The sequence below is a fragment of the Hemicordylus capensis genome, chromosome 2, assembly GCF_027244095.1.
Source record: "Hemicordylus capensis ecotype Gifberg chromosome 2, rHemCap1.1.pri, whole genome shotgun sequence".
Taxonomy (NCBI): Eukaryota; Metazoa; Chordata; class Lepidosauria; order Squamata; family Cordylidae; genus Hemicordylus; species Hemicordylus capensis.
The window spans coordinates 173,880,776-173,895,120 of record NC_069658.1 but is presented as its reverse complement, the minus strand read 5'-3'; the positions used below and the strand labels follow the sequence as shown (position 1 = coordinate 173,895,120).

The 14,345-nt window shown below is 47.8% G+C and overlaps 1 protein-coding gene across 5 annotated transcripts in view; it reads left to right on the top strand.

Annotated features, from left to right (window-relative positions):
- Window positions 1-14,345, top strand: part of KANK2 (KN motif and ankyrin repeat domains 2) — a 106,598-nt gene that overhangs the window by 82,321 nt on the left and 9,932 nt on the right. For 4 of the 5 annotated variants that reach the window (XM_053291867.1, XM_053291870.1, XM_053291871.1 and 1 more), the window contains 5 exons: window positions 5,281-5,403; window positions 6,859-8,406; window positions 11,148-11,264; window positions 11,357-11,459; window positions 11,961-12,197. In XM_053291867.1, the coding sequence (XP_053147842.1) occupies window positions 5,367-5,403; window positions 6,859-8,406; window positions 11,148-11,264; window positions 11,357-11,459; window positions 11,961-12,197 (2,042 nt within the window). In that variant the 5' untranslated portion in view covers window positions 5,281-5,366. The remainder of the gene's footprint in view (window positions 1-5,280; window positions 5,404-6,858; window positions 8,407-11,147; window positions 11,265-11,356; window positions 11,460-11,960; window positions 12,198-14,345) is intronic. The other variant, XM_053291873.1, reaches the window with a different exon arrangement.

The following is a 14,345-nucleotide window of genomic DNA, read 5'->3' as shown; positions in this document are numbered from 1 at the left end:
TCTTTCTCAAGTTCTTGGGGGAGGTTGCCAGGTTCATTTCCCTCCTGCCTTGCTCCTTTTTCTCCCTCTCCCCAAAAGTCTTGCTCTGTACAAGGACGCTTAGCATCATCTCCATCAGATAAGACCTGCTGTGATTTCTGTCACGTTGCGCTTGTGTCTGCTCTCTTGGCTTTCCATCCCTCTTGTACATCCTCTCCTTCGCTGGCTCAGATTCTACCCACTGGGTTCTTGCAACTGGGAATGGGAGCAAGAGCAAGAGTGGCAGGTGGGGAGTGCAGCCCCTCAGAAATTAGAAGCCGGCAGAGTTGTCAAAAGATTCCCCAGATGTGGTTGTGTCCTCTTCAGGTCTGGCCAGGCATCTTGCCTGCAAAGGCATGGCTGTGAAGTCAGGGCTGGTGGCATTCCAAATGGATTATTCCTGTGTTTTCCTTGCACAGCGGTCCCTTTCAGGAGAGGCTCAGAGCATTTCCATCAGCCCCTCGCAACCAAATAGGGAAGGGACTACAGGTGGTTTGGGTTTGAAAGGAAGCCATCATTACCTCAGCAGTGGTCTGTCAGCTGCAGTTCATGTAGCAAGACCCCCCTGAGCCTTAGAGCTCTGTCACTTCTTAAATGAGTGCCAGGACACTCTATCAGCTTCCCTTCCCAACAGAAAGATGTATGTGATCTGATTTCTCTCTTGTGAGTTTATGCTGCCGCCTGTTTTCCTTGCAGTGCAAACGAAATGAACTAGCTGTTGCTTGCCAAAGAAAAACTGCTGTATCAAGACATTAGGCCTGTTCACACAACCACCTCACAACACAACTTATAGCTGTGTGGTCAGAGCAGAGGCAGTCAGCTGGCTGCTCTCTTAGCTCAATGGGGTTCTAGCTGGGGAATGCAACGGCAGTTGAAGTCGAATTGCATGCCTGCACACAACCACCTCAACCCACAGTAGTGTGGTTAAAAGTCAGCACAGGCTTGTGTACATTGCACACACCCACCTTTCCTGCTTGCCAGAAGACCAGACTCCTCTCCATACAGAGAACCCTCAGTTTTCTGGACCCCAATATTCCAAATGTTGGATTTTATGGGTAGCATTCATGGAACCAGAAGTCTGACCATTTTGCTCTCTCATTCTGCTTTGCCCAGGCATCCTCATACAGAAAATGTATGTGCAACCTCATACAGAAAAATCATTTTCTGTGTCCCAAAGGGTGCTTTGTGTAGTAAGGTATTATGCCTCCACGCCTTTCATATAACTTTTTAATGCTTTTTTATGCATTTTATGCCTTTATGCATTTTATGATGCTTTTATGAGCCTTTTATAAATATTTGTACCCATTTTGTACCATTATTAACTAATGTTAACTGCAATCTTCGGATCTTGGCATTTAGGGTTATTTCGTTTGCAGGCTTCCTTTTGTCCCAGCCATAGTTTTATTTTAAATTTGACTTCTATTTCTTTTATAGCCTTTTATCATATGCTTGTATAGTGTTTCTCACCGCAAGGCTTTTAATATCTACTTTTACGCTTAATATGTAATATGTAATCACCCCTTATGCTTTATGCTGGTCTATGATGGTAATAAAGATTGATTTGATTTGGGTGATAGGGTACAAACCTTTTTGTTGTCCATCGATGGCCTTCTATGTTCCAAAAGCTACATGTTTTGTGTTGTGGAGACGTGTTTTAGCAACATTTGTGACCATGTGCTTTTTGCCTTCTGGACAGTTGCCTAATCTGGACTGACCTTTCCCCCAATTGGTCATTACCACACTGGAGGGTGGCAGGAGGGACCTGCTTCCTAGCTAGAGGGAGCTTGCTTCCCTCACCACTACCCCTGCTACCTATGCTATAGACCAGGGATTCTCAACGCTGGGTCCCCAGATGTTACTGGACTTCAACTCCCATAATCCCCAGGGGCCTTTGGTTGGGGATTATGGGAGTTGAAGTCCAATAACATCTGGGGACCCAACATTGAGAATCCCTGCTATAGACTAGCACACTGCGGTGCAGATCCCTCTGCACACTGGAGGAGGAGTGAATGGGTGCGAGCAGTTGCCCAGTTTAGTATTATTATTATTATTATTTATTACATTTATATCCTGCTCTTCCTTTAAGGAGCCCAGAGCGGTGTACTACGTACTTGAGTTTCTCCTCACAACAACCCTGTGAAGTAGGTTAGGCTGAGAGAGAAGTGACTGGCCCAGAGTCACCCAGCAAGTATCATGGCTGAATGGGGATTTGAACTCGGGTCTCCCCGGTCCTAGTCCAGCACTCTAACCACTACACCACGCTGGTTTAAATTTTGCATCTTTGCTCTCCACAACGTGTGTGTATTTGTGGGGTGGGCGGGGGGATCAGCTGCCTGCATGGAAGAATGCTGAAGCAGAGAGCTCTTTCTGGCAATTGATTCTGGACTGAGTGCGGACATGGGGATCAGATTGCTTGAGTGCAGATTGCAGGGGACAATACTGGTGCTGAAGGGGGGAAGGGGAAGCGGATGAGTCGCTCACTTGTAGGAAATGAATGGTGAGGATCTCAACAGGAATTAACTCTTGGGAGATCTGGCGGCTAAGGGGCTAGAAGATAGGACATGAAGGTGATGACCTTCCTCTGTTGTTTGGCCCCAGCACCTGGTATTCAGAGAGATACTACTTCCATTTATTATTATGTCTAATAGCTATCCCTATTCTCCATGATAGGCCCAACCCTTGTAGGTAGTCCTTGTAAGGACTACCCCATCTAAGGTAGTGGCTGTTACCATAGCTTCCATCCCGTGCCCCAGAACCAGGGACAAGACAGCCCTGATACATGCAAAATAACTCTGAGCGCATGCAGAGTGCCTTCTCCTCCCCTACCTTCTGCTGACTTGGGGGATTAGGCTGTGGAGCTCTAACCCCTGGACTTTGGGGCTGAAGTCCAGGGCCCCCATACCCCCTGGGGCCCCCCAAATCCTCCACACCTAATCCTCCTGGGGTGTGTTCGCCACTGGCTTGCTCTGCGCCAGGCGACCGAGTGTGATTATGACCTGTGCTGAGTGCTTTAGAGACAGAGCGGGGGGTGGAGAACGAAATATGTGGGATGGGAATATATTAAGCTGCATGTTGAAATGTTTCCGCTAATGCATATTTGCATAAATATACCTGTGTTTTGTTCTTATATTCTTGCAAATTCAGTTGCTGTTTGTGCTCTCAAGAACCCACGTGTTAAAAATACTGCATGTGTCGTGTGTGTGTGTGTGTGTGTGTAGGGAGATGATGCTTAACTTGCAGCAGAGGGGGTCCTCCAGCAGTGTGGTTGGGTGGTCCAAAGGCATTTTAGTTCCAGGCTCCACAATGACCTAAGTGTACCTTTGGGATTAGGGAAAGGGCTTCCAGACCAGAGGGTATGTGATATAATATGCAAGAGAGGAAGACTCCGCCCCTCGCTTCTTGGAGATTCAGCACTGGCCGGTTGCCTGCAGTTGGAATCAAAGTGCCTCCTGCCCCAAGTCTTCCTACTTGTTTCTGCGGCACTCCCCCCCCCCCGCCCACCCCCGGACACAGGGTTTCTGACTGGAATGGTTCCTGCCGGCCTGTGATCTGCCAAGCCTTGGCTGGAGTCACCCACTGAGGGAGTGGGGTGGCGGGAACAGGCTGAGGCGGCAGGACTGTCTGGTGTGTGCTGAGGCTTTGGCAGGGGAAGAAGCTGGAGAGAGCACAAGAGTATCTGCTGACCCAGCGCTGGGGCTGGGCTGGGGTCAGGGATTCTGGAATGGGACGGAGGAGAGAGTCGAGGAAGGATTGTCTCCCCCTCCCTCTGCTCTCTGTGACTGTTTTGCAGCCAGAGAATGTGAGATCCGGGAGAGAGAGAGAGGGAAATGGATCGGGAGTCAAGGAATGTTCATGGCTCTGCAATTATTTCCCCACAAGTGTAAGAATACTAGCGAGCTGCAGCTCAAGATCTGGCTGGTCACTGGAAAACAATGTCCCATTCAGCCTGTCCCTCTCTGGTCCACTTCCTTGTGCTCCTTGCCTTGATGCGTTCCTGATTACCCTCTGTTCTTCTGCCTCCACAGCTCTTGCACCTCACTGCCCTCCTTTAGTCTATTCCCACTTGGCATGCACTTTCCCCAGTGTTTTCAAAGTGCTCTGCATATCTTGGAAATCATGGAAATCATGACAATGCGGTCTTGGAAATCATGATAATGCAATCCTATACTCTTCATAGGGGGTCTGAAGTTAGGAAGCAGTGGTTTGCTTAAGCCTGCACAGTTCATGACCAAGATGAGATTTGAACTAGAGATTTGCAGCTCATAGCTCATGACAGAGGTTGCATGTATGCCACAATTCTGTGTAAGTAGGGATTCCTGAAACTGAGCTTGAAAATGGGTTCAAATAAGGATGCCACAATTAGCAATAGCAATAGCAATAGCACTTACATTTATATACCGCTCTATAGCTGGAAGCTCTCTAAGCGGTTTACAATGATTTAGCATATTGCCCCCAACATTTCTGGGTACTCATTTTACCGACCTCGGAAGGATGGAAGGCTGAGTCAACCTTGAGCCCCTGGTCAGGATTGATCTTGCAACCTTCTGGTTACATACAGAGCGGCAGTTTTACCACTGCGCCACCAGGGGCTCTTATTCTGTGTAAGTAGGGATTCCTGAAACTGAGCTTGAAAATGGGTTCAAATAAGGATGCCCCCTTGCTTCACTGATCCAAATGAAAAATGTCTTAGTTGCCTACATTGGTGATCAAATCTTTTTTAGTTCTTCACCTTTTCTTGCAGCATGGGTAGAACAAGCCCAGGGAACTGTATGTGGAGGAAGACCAGCCTTAGCTGAACTAGCTGTACTGGTGAAGGTGCTCTTGTGGATAGAGAGTGCTGGCCCCTGAGCTAGGTTTTCTGCTTGGCCACTGTGTGGCCCCAGGCAACTTATACTCTCTTGTCTTTTGTTTTCTGTCAAATGGAAGTCATTCAAATAGGAATAAACCTGGTGTGAATTATTGGGAGGACTGTGAAAGCTGTGTAGGCAAGACCTTTTGTGCACTGTTGTGTTCAGTATACAGCACCTCACACAAGACTGGTATTACTTAAATGTTCAGTACTGGTAGCATTTTACACAAGAAGTGCCGTGAGAATGGGGGTGAACAATACAACAGAGAACTAGATGGCAACCGGTCCAGCTTCTATGGTCTTTGAGCATCTTCCAAGGAAGTTATGCAGCAAGCAGACTGACTGACTGGGCTGGGCTTTGCCTGTAGTAGGGCATGTGTGTATTTGAGCAGCATCTGTACTTCTCTTTGCAGGCTGTGTGGCCATCGCCTCTCTCTGAGCTCTGAAGACACTCCGCTGTTTTGGATGTGTGTGTCGAAATTTGGACCAGGATTAAAGAATGGCCCAGGTTCTGCACATGGAGACTGGCTTTCCAGGTGGGTTTTGGACAGAATGGCAGGGTGGGGTGCCTGGCCTGCTGGGGTGCTACAAGATCAGATCCCCAATTGAGGTGCAGGACACACACCCCCAGCACTTGAGAAGTTCCCCCTCATTTTACATAACTCCCCTATCAAACCTAATAGTCCGTATTGTCAATCCCCAAAATATATATTTTCTCCTTCTTCTCTCCTCTCCCAAATTTTAAATGAGTTGCTCCTCAAGCTTTCCCTTTTTGCACTCCTATCCCCCATGCCAGCCCCATTGTCTTGGATCACTGCTGCATTGAGGGGGCAGGAGACATTGTTCAGAGTTTGAGGGGGAACAGGAGTCAGGATTTTGGACTCCTGGATTCTGTTCTGTGGGTGAGTAAAGAAGCTCACCTGTCCACCTGATGCTTGTAAAATCTAGCTGAGATGTGATGTCACAGCATAGCATCGGCAGTGTGCCTGGACAGACGTTGAGTTATGAATTCATTCATTCATTCATTCATTCGATTTTTATACTGCCCTTCCGAGCTGGCTCAGGGCGGTTTACAATTAAAAACAGAAATCATTAAAAACAATTAAAACAGAAATACAAATATAAACACCAATTTAAAAATATCTTAAAAAACAATTAAACTATCAAAACAATTAAAACCCTGAAAACCAGGTTAACATTAAAACAATTAAAACTAATTAAAAATCCTGAAAGGCCAGGCCTTTCAAAATGTGTTAGTTTGATAAACCACCCATGGTACTTCCTTCCTGTTCCTCCTATTGTTCAGTCTCAGTAACATCGACATGACCGCATATCACTCCTGCATCTTCTTTGTGGGAACATTTGTTCTTTCCAGTGTCTGCATGTGAGCAGTCCAGCAGGGTCTTCTCCAGGCCCGTGCACTGAACATCATCAAGAAGGATGGGAAGTGAATGTCCCTCCCCAAACTCTGCTTTCTTGGTTGCCCTAACCACAAAAGCGTAGCCTAACTGGCAGCAAACTACTGCAGCTGTCTTTGAGGGCCACAAGTCATCACACAGCCCAGATTGCAGGATTTATGCCACTTCTGGAAGATGCCCAAGGTTATGTTGTGTCTTTGAGTGAAAGCAATTATGTAGCTGAGGGATGGTCACGAAGAAATCAGTGCCTCAGTGGCTCAATTCAGACTTAATGACAAATTATTATAAAAGAATGAGCGGCTGCAAACCTCAGGCTTGGGCACTCCCCACTCCCCTTCCTTTTAGCGGCTCCAAATTAAAAACCTGTCCACACACTGGAGTGGGCGAAGGCGAGGAGGCACTCTTTGTGAATGCATCAACACATTCTGACCTCTTACGTTGCCATGACCTAGAAAACCTCCAGCTTGTTGCCATGTATTGGAGATGGTCAGTCCTCTCACAAGAGCTCTCGACCAGACAAAAAAACCAAATGTTTAAGCTCCTCTTTCTCTCCCCCGCCCCTATGCTCTGCAGGAAAGGCCAGTCCTGCTTCTGCTACAGCCTTTCATGGGAAGGAGCAGGACTTGCCCTACTCAGTGGAGACCCCCTACGGCTACCGCCTGGACCTGGACTTCCTCAAGTATGTGGATGACATTGAGAAGGGCCACACTATTAAGCGCATTCCAGTTCACCGTCGACCGCGCTACAGTTCACTGCCACGCGGTTATGGCTACACCGGTTCATGGTGGACCTCCACGGAGTCACTTTGCTCCAATGCCAGCATGGATAGTCGCCATTCCTCCTATTCCTATTGTGGGCGCAGCTTTTACCCACAATATACAGCTACACCAACCAACTTCAGCGCCCGCGTGGAGAAGACCTTGCTGGATGCCAGAAAGAAACTGGAGGACCAGGCAGGCTCAGGAGATGGGGAAAGGCCCAGGGCAAGTGGTCTTGGAAGCCTTCATAGCAGCGTGTCTGGCTCTACCAGCTCTTTGGTGGGAAGCCAGTGCCCCTCTCGCCAGACTTCTTACAATGGCTCACAGCAAGGAGCTCCTGGACAGTTCACACCCATCGGCTCTGGGTTGTCTACCCCTGTCTCACCCACCCCAGGACACCTCCAGCACGTCCGGGAGCAGATGGCTGTGGCCTTGAAGAAGTTGCGCCAGTTAGAAGAACAAGTGAAGATGATCCCAGTGCTGCAGGTGAAAATCTCAGTGCTGCAGGAGGAGAAACGGCAGCTTAGTGTCCAGCTCAAAAGCCAGAAGTTCTTGGGGCATCCAGGGGGCTTTGGCAAGGGCAAGTCCAGGGGGGAGCTCTACATAGACATTCCTGAGGAGGGGGCAGGGGAAAACAAAGAGAAAGGCAGCAGCATGAGGCCTGATACAGGAGGCAGCAGGCTGGACAAGAAGGAGGTGAGGTCAGTGGGTGTGGGTATGTCGGCAGAAGGCAGGGAGGTGGGGAAGTGCGATGTAGGGGTAGCAGTCAGGGAGGAGGAGTTGGGGCTGCCTTCCCCAGAGGAGGAGCGCCAGCGCCAAGCCATTCAGGCTCTGTCAGCCAAAATTGCTGTCCTAGAAACCCAGCTGAAGAGGGCACTCCAGGAGCTCCAGGCTGCACACCAGAAACTGGAGGGTCAGGGCAACGAGCAGGAGGACAAGGAAACCTCCACAGGAGATGGTGGTCTGACGCTCGAGTGGGAAGTAGAGGGAGAAGGGGCAGAGCAGTGGGCAAACAGGCTCTCAAAGAGGGACATCCCCATCCGGGTGGACACAATCAAGGTGGTCCAAATGGAAAGAGAACCAGAGATTGTGGCCAGCACAGCTGTAGGGGTGGACCATCGGCCGCAGAGGGCACAAAGTCTGGAGGAGTCCTATGCCAGCCTCAAAGCCTTGGCAAGCAGAGACATGGGTTCTGAGGAAGCAAAGATGCCACTTTATGCCACGTATCGCAGTGATGAGGTGGTGGAGACCACGTTTCCCGTCCACGCTGGCCCAGTGACCACGGCTGCCACCTTCCATTCTGTGAAAAAAATCAGCATCGTCAGCACAGAGCAGGATGGGAAAGAAAAGCAAGGAACAACAGGTAGGGGGGCCGTGGTTGGGGGCTGGCTTTAAAGAGAGGCATACACAGGAACTCTTTGAGAGGGAGTGTTGGTTGCAAATCCAAAATCCAACCCATATTCAAACAGATTTAGAGAGCCCTCTCTAAGGTGAATTGTTCTAGCTCCGCCCCATTCCCAAGTGCTCAGGACAGGCAAGAATGCAATGGAATTAAAGGGCAATGAGTCAGGGCCATTTCAGCCAGTCTGTTTATAGTGCTTCAGATATGCACTTACTGCATGAGGTCCAAAACTCTTGTCAAGAAGAGAGGACCGACAGTCTGTCGATCTCTTGCCCTGGCCCACCCAGGGCTGTTCAGGCCACCCATGCCATGTGTTTGGACTGGAACAAACCTACAGGAATATCCTGCAATAGCTTAAATGCATTAGGTGCATGCTTTGAGCTGATTAATCAAATGAAGACAGATTAACTGTAAAATGCCATATGCAACTAAAATTACTTTATAACACCTTAACTCCAGCTGCCTAAAGTTAACCAAAGCAGAAAGGCTGATAGAGCTTCCAGAAGAGGTTCCAGCTGTGGTGAATCTCCAAGGAAAGGAATTCTGGTATCCTCTTCTCCCCTTTGTCTGGGCCCACCAAAAGATATATGCACATGGGTTTTTTCCTTCAAACTGCAAAATTCACAGCAAATTCCTGCTGTTCTCTGCCCACCCGCTGCAAACTCTTCTATAAAATACTTGTGTATATCTAAGATGCCGGTTTTTACCAGCTGTTTATAACAGGAGCAAGGGGAAGAGAAGTTCTTAAAATAGCGTGAGATTCCCAGAGTGAGATCAAAGGGTCTGGAATGAGAAGATTGTTGCAGGCTGCAGTTGTGAGCCAACTTTGCCACAAAGAACATGTGCAGAAAGCCCTCGCAGGTCTTGAACCAAATTAAGTTCCAAGTTAGCAACTATCTCTTGCAGTTCTTCACTTGTGTCTCTTGCTGGGAACTGGGTGTGTTCTGAGATCTGTATATAAAAACAGAGCTCTAATAGGGCTATTCTATCCTAAATCTTAGCCAGCAAATGAGCTTCAGTTTGAGGTGTGGTGGGAGGGGAGATCATACTCTGTGATATAGATTATGGGAGCGGGGATTGAAGAACAGGCTTCCCTTCTTTTCAGCTGCAGTGGAGAATCCAGCGACATGGATTGCAGAGGTGTGAAAGGAAGGTCCCTTGAAGGTGGCAGATGCTTAGGATTGAGTCATACATTGCCATGGTTCATCTAGTCACTGCTTCCACATGCTGCTCTTCCAGTAATATGTGAGAAAGGAGGATGGCATGCTGGCCAGGACAGGGCTTCTGTGAGAAGTAGCCAGTTCATTCTGACCATCCTATATGCTTTCTGTTCATAGCCATTAGTGGTAGTGGTGTGGCATGGGACACAACCACACAGTAGTAAGGATTATGACTTGACCCCCTGTGGGTTTCCCAAAGCAACCTGGGCGTATACCATTGGCAAGGCTGTCAAATGATTAATGATTGTTTTTAGTTGATTATTTGCTGTCTTGTAACCAATTAATAAGAAATCAGTTGCATTTCATATATTGCAGAACTTCAGAGAAGAGCTTTCTTGAGGCTCCTCAATGAGGATGACCGTTTATCTTGGATATCGGCTGAGAGACATTTGGTGTTTCTGGAGCTGGAACAAGTTGTGCATAGACTGTTGTTCACCGTTCTAGAAACTCCCAATGTTCTTTCTCAAGGCATTGCTATGACTGGGATATGTGGGATATGACTAGTGACTTTCCCCATGAATTTGAAACTCTGCCTGCAGCCCAGACCCCACTTTCCCCCATCTTCCTTTTGAATCCTATGTTTTTCTCTTTTCCACATTGGATTCAGTGGTTATCAGCCTTGAGGCCCTGGATGTTGCTGGGTGACAACTCCCATCATCCTCAACTACAATTAAGGCCACTGTGACTGAGGGTGATGGGGAGTTGTAGTCCAGCAACATCTGGGGGCTCAAGGTTGGGAACTCCCACTGTGTTTCATCTCCTCTTTTCTATGGAAAAGCCACTGCTGGCAAAATGTATTGCGGAAGGTTCTGGGACACGTTCTAGATGACACAGTCAGAACACATGGCAATGATCAGAAAACCTGTCTTTCAGGGAAGCTTGTGCACCATCATTGACCTTTGCAGTGAGAAGCCCATGACTAACTTCAAAAGAAAGGACTCTCTAGAATACCGTCAGAAAACCATTGGTGCCGCGAGCAGAATGTTAGATTAGGGAGACTCCATTCCAGTCCCTGCTCAGCCATGAAGCTTATGGAGGGATCTTGAGCCACACACCCACACACGTCTCTCTCCATCTACATCATTGGGTTGTGAAAATAAAATGGGAAAACTGCCATTGGCTAAACCCAATGGATGTTCAGGTAGCCTGAGCAAGCACGTGACTGGGTACTGGAGTAGAAGGGCGCATTCCCAGGCTACCTGGCAGGGCAGCACAAGGATCAGGCTCTATCACGGCACTGCACATGAGCAGCCCTACCCGGGCAGGGCTGTGCAAGCCCAGGTAGGGCTGCTTGTGTGAATAGCCCCAACATATATTTTGCATTGGCAAGGGCCAGAAGCCTCATAATCATAGAGGAGATTCTCCAAGGGAGAGCAAGGGGCACTTAGTTGACTCAGAAGTTGTGACATCCCACGTGGTGAGTGAAGTCCTAGAGAAGCCAAGGGGCCAGTGCTGATGTTGTTGTCTGTCTCCTCCTTTCAGAGCAAACAGGGTCATTAGAAAAAACTGAGCCCTCCATTCCTGAATCCCTCCAGACAGAGCAAGTGTCTTCATGTCTGTCCCAGGAGCCTAAATTACAAAGTGAAGAAGAAGACCAAGGTAAGGAGGGTGGGCTGGTCCAGTGTCGCAGGGCATTCTTTCTGGTGGCCACATCCTCTGACTGCTGCTCCCTCTTCTCCATTTCTCCACAGCGTCATTCACAGCAGAGGTCCAGTCCACCATGAAGAAGAAAGAGGAACCTGCAGAGTGCCTTGCCAGCAAAAAGAGCCTTCAGTTTGTGGGAGTCAATGGCGGGTACAGTCTTCCTGAATTAAAACCAAATGAATTGGGAGGCCTTCACTCCACTCCTGAACCCAGTGAGAGGAGAGAGGTCTAAGGCTGCATGCAGAAGCCGCTTCCCACACTCCTAGATTTCTCAGTTTAGCCCTAAACTTGGAAACAATCCCAACTCCTGCCCCCAGACCCACACGGGCAAATTATTTTGTGAGACTTTGCACAGCCACTCTGCTATGTCGAGTATTTGAATTGCACCAACCTCACCAATGCTGCTTATCCCCCAGTGGGTCTTAACCCCCAGCAAAGATCTTCACAGCCTCTGTGTGGCTTGTGAGTATTGGAGGTCTTGAATCAGAAAACCTGACCTCTCAGAAATCCTCCAGCCTGAAGTGCTTTAAAAGCACAGAGTGAGGAGGGAATCCGGATTCCCAGAGTCTGCCCTCCACTCTGGGAGTGGAATCTAGGACTGGTTTCTTGAGCCTTCTCTGGCCCTTCTTATGCCCTGTTGCCCCATCCCAGGTACGGGTCCACCTCTTCCGAGGACTCCAGCACAGCTGAGAACGTCTCAGACAATGAGAGCACCGAGAGTGAATACCACGAGGCGAGTGAGGGGCTCCCTGCAGCACAGGCCACTGCAACTGAGCCCCCAAAGCCTTCTGGGACAGCCACAGCTGCATCTCACCCAGGAATCCCCACCGAGGGAGGGAAAATGCCATCAGCAGAAGGCCCCAGCAAGGAACAAGCAGGCAATACTGGGTAACCATCAGCTTGAGCATCTCCAGGGCTATCAGGACTCTGTGCCCAGAACTTTCCACTTTCCCTTCCCTAGAGAAACTGAATATCATGCCCAAGATAAATGAAGCAATCCATACAGAATGCATGCCTCACTTTCACAATATTAATTATTAACATTTTGGCCAGAATTGAGCAGTCAAGAGGGAGGGAGGGAGGGAAGAAACGTGTCGACTGGGGCTGGGGGAAGGAGGCGGCAGAGAGAAAGGGGTAAGGCAAAGAGCTGTGAAGGTCACAGATGCCCAGCACATCTCCTTAGCCCCTAGAAACCATTCAAAGCTCTGTTTTGCTTTGCATAGGTGCTAGATTCTAGTAGAACTGAACCAGTAAGACTTCAAATCAGGAATCCTGACACTATCAGTAATAGATGCTTCATTCCCCTTCCCTGAAAAAGTGTGTCTATCTTTAGAATGAACTACTAAAGCTGGGCCTCACAAACCCGCCCAGAGACTAAAGTTTGGGCAGTATATAAATTTGATTAAATAAATAAATAAAATAAAATAAATGTTAGCCTTGTGCCCTTGCCACTCAGGGCCAGTTCACACAGCCTTCTGTTACATGGCATATGTACTATTAATTTACTTTTTTAGTAGTTTCATCCATCTGTACTGATCTTGTGAATACTGAAATCTGTATCCAAATTGCAACTCCCTAATCCTGGGTGCTTCAACTAATTTTTCAGGATATGTTGAGTCATAGGACTGATTCACACATGCACGTTCAACAAGTGGTGACTGCAGCATCAAGTGATGATTTGCAATTGTGAATGAACCCCCACAGATCAACAAAAGAGCTTCCGTATTTCCATACAAACTGAGAGTCATCAATCTGATGAGTAATCAAAGGGTGAACATGCATATGTGAATCAGCCCTACAATTTCAGAGCATAGTAGTACATTTGCAAAATGATTTACAAAATTGCTGGGAATATTTCACCATATAAAGCATGGATGTATGAACGTGAATGTGAGTCCTCCCTCCTTCAGTGATCCAGGGTTTTTTTATGTACTAAAACTATACCCCACCTCTCTATGAATATATTCAAGAAGACTTACAAAGACAAAAATTAAAAACAAACAATCATGGTATCAAAAACAGAATAAATCAAATCACAACAGTAAATTTTATCGTTATAATTGGAGGCCACGTTAAGTGAGCCCAATCATGGATACATAGGAGAAAGCCAACTGTGAGGGGACCATTCAAAGCTCTTTGGGTTGGGCGTTCCACAACCTAGGCACTTCAGAGAAGTCCACCAGCTGCCATACTTCATGATTTCTCCATTGATTAAGGTTGGACAACTGTCATGGACATCTGGTTAAGGTTGGTCTCACAATCACATCCCACCGTCCACAGGGGTGAGGGGCCTATTAGAATGGTCCACCTGAGAAGGTTATTGGATCCAGTAGGATTCCAAGAAGACTTGGAAGAATTTAGTGTTGGCTCTGCCAGTGATTCTGTTGATGCCCTGGTGGAACAGCAAACTCACCAGGGCAGACCCGCTTGTGGTTTAAAATCGTTTTAAGGTTTCTCTTTTAATTTTATGTTGCTATAAACCACCCAGAGACAGAAGGTTTGGGGCAGTTTACAAATATAATAAATAAATGAATAAATAAATATAAATAAATAAATTCTGAAAGTGTCCTCACTTGAGTTCAGTACCGTTGCATAGGAACATAGGAAGCTGCCATATACTGAGTCAGACCATAGGTCTATCTAGCACAGTACTGTCTACACAGATTGGTAGCGGCTTCTCCAAGGTCGCAGGCAGGAACCTCTCTCAGCCCTATCTTGGAGATGCCAGAGAGGGAACTTGGAACTTTCTACTCTTCCCAGAGTGGCTCCATCCCCTAAGGGGAATATCTTTAAGTGCTCACACATCAAGTCACCCATTCATATGCAACCAGGGTGGACTGCTTAGCTAAGGGGACAAATCATGCTTGCTACCACAAGACCAGCTCTCCTCTCCATTCCTTTCCAGTGTCAAGCTCTGCGGTGGGAGGGGGAATCAATTTTGGATCTTCGCAATATAAATTTACTGCAGATAGTACTGGCTGGTTCGCCCCCTCTTCCACCATCATTTCCAGTCCCTAGAGCAGTTTTTCTCTTCAA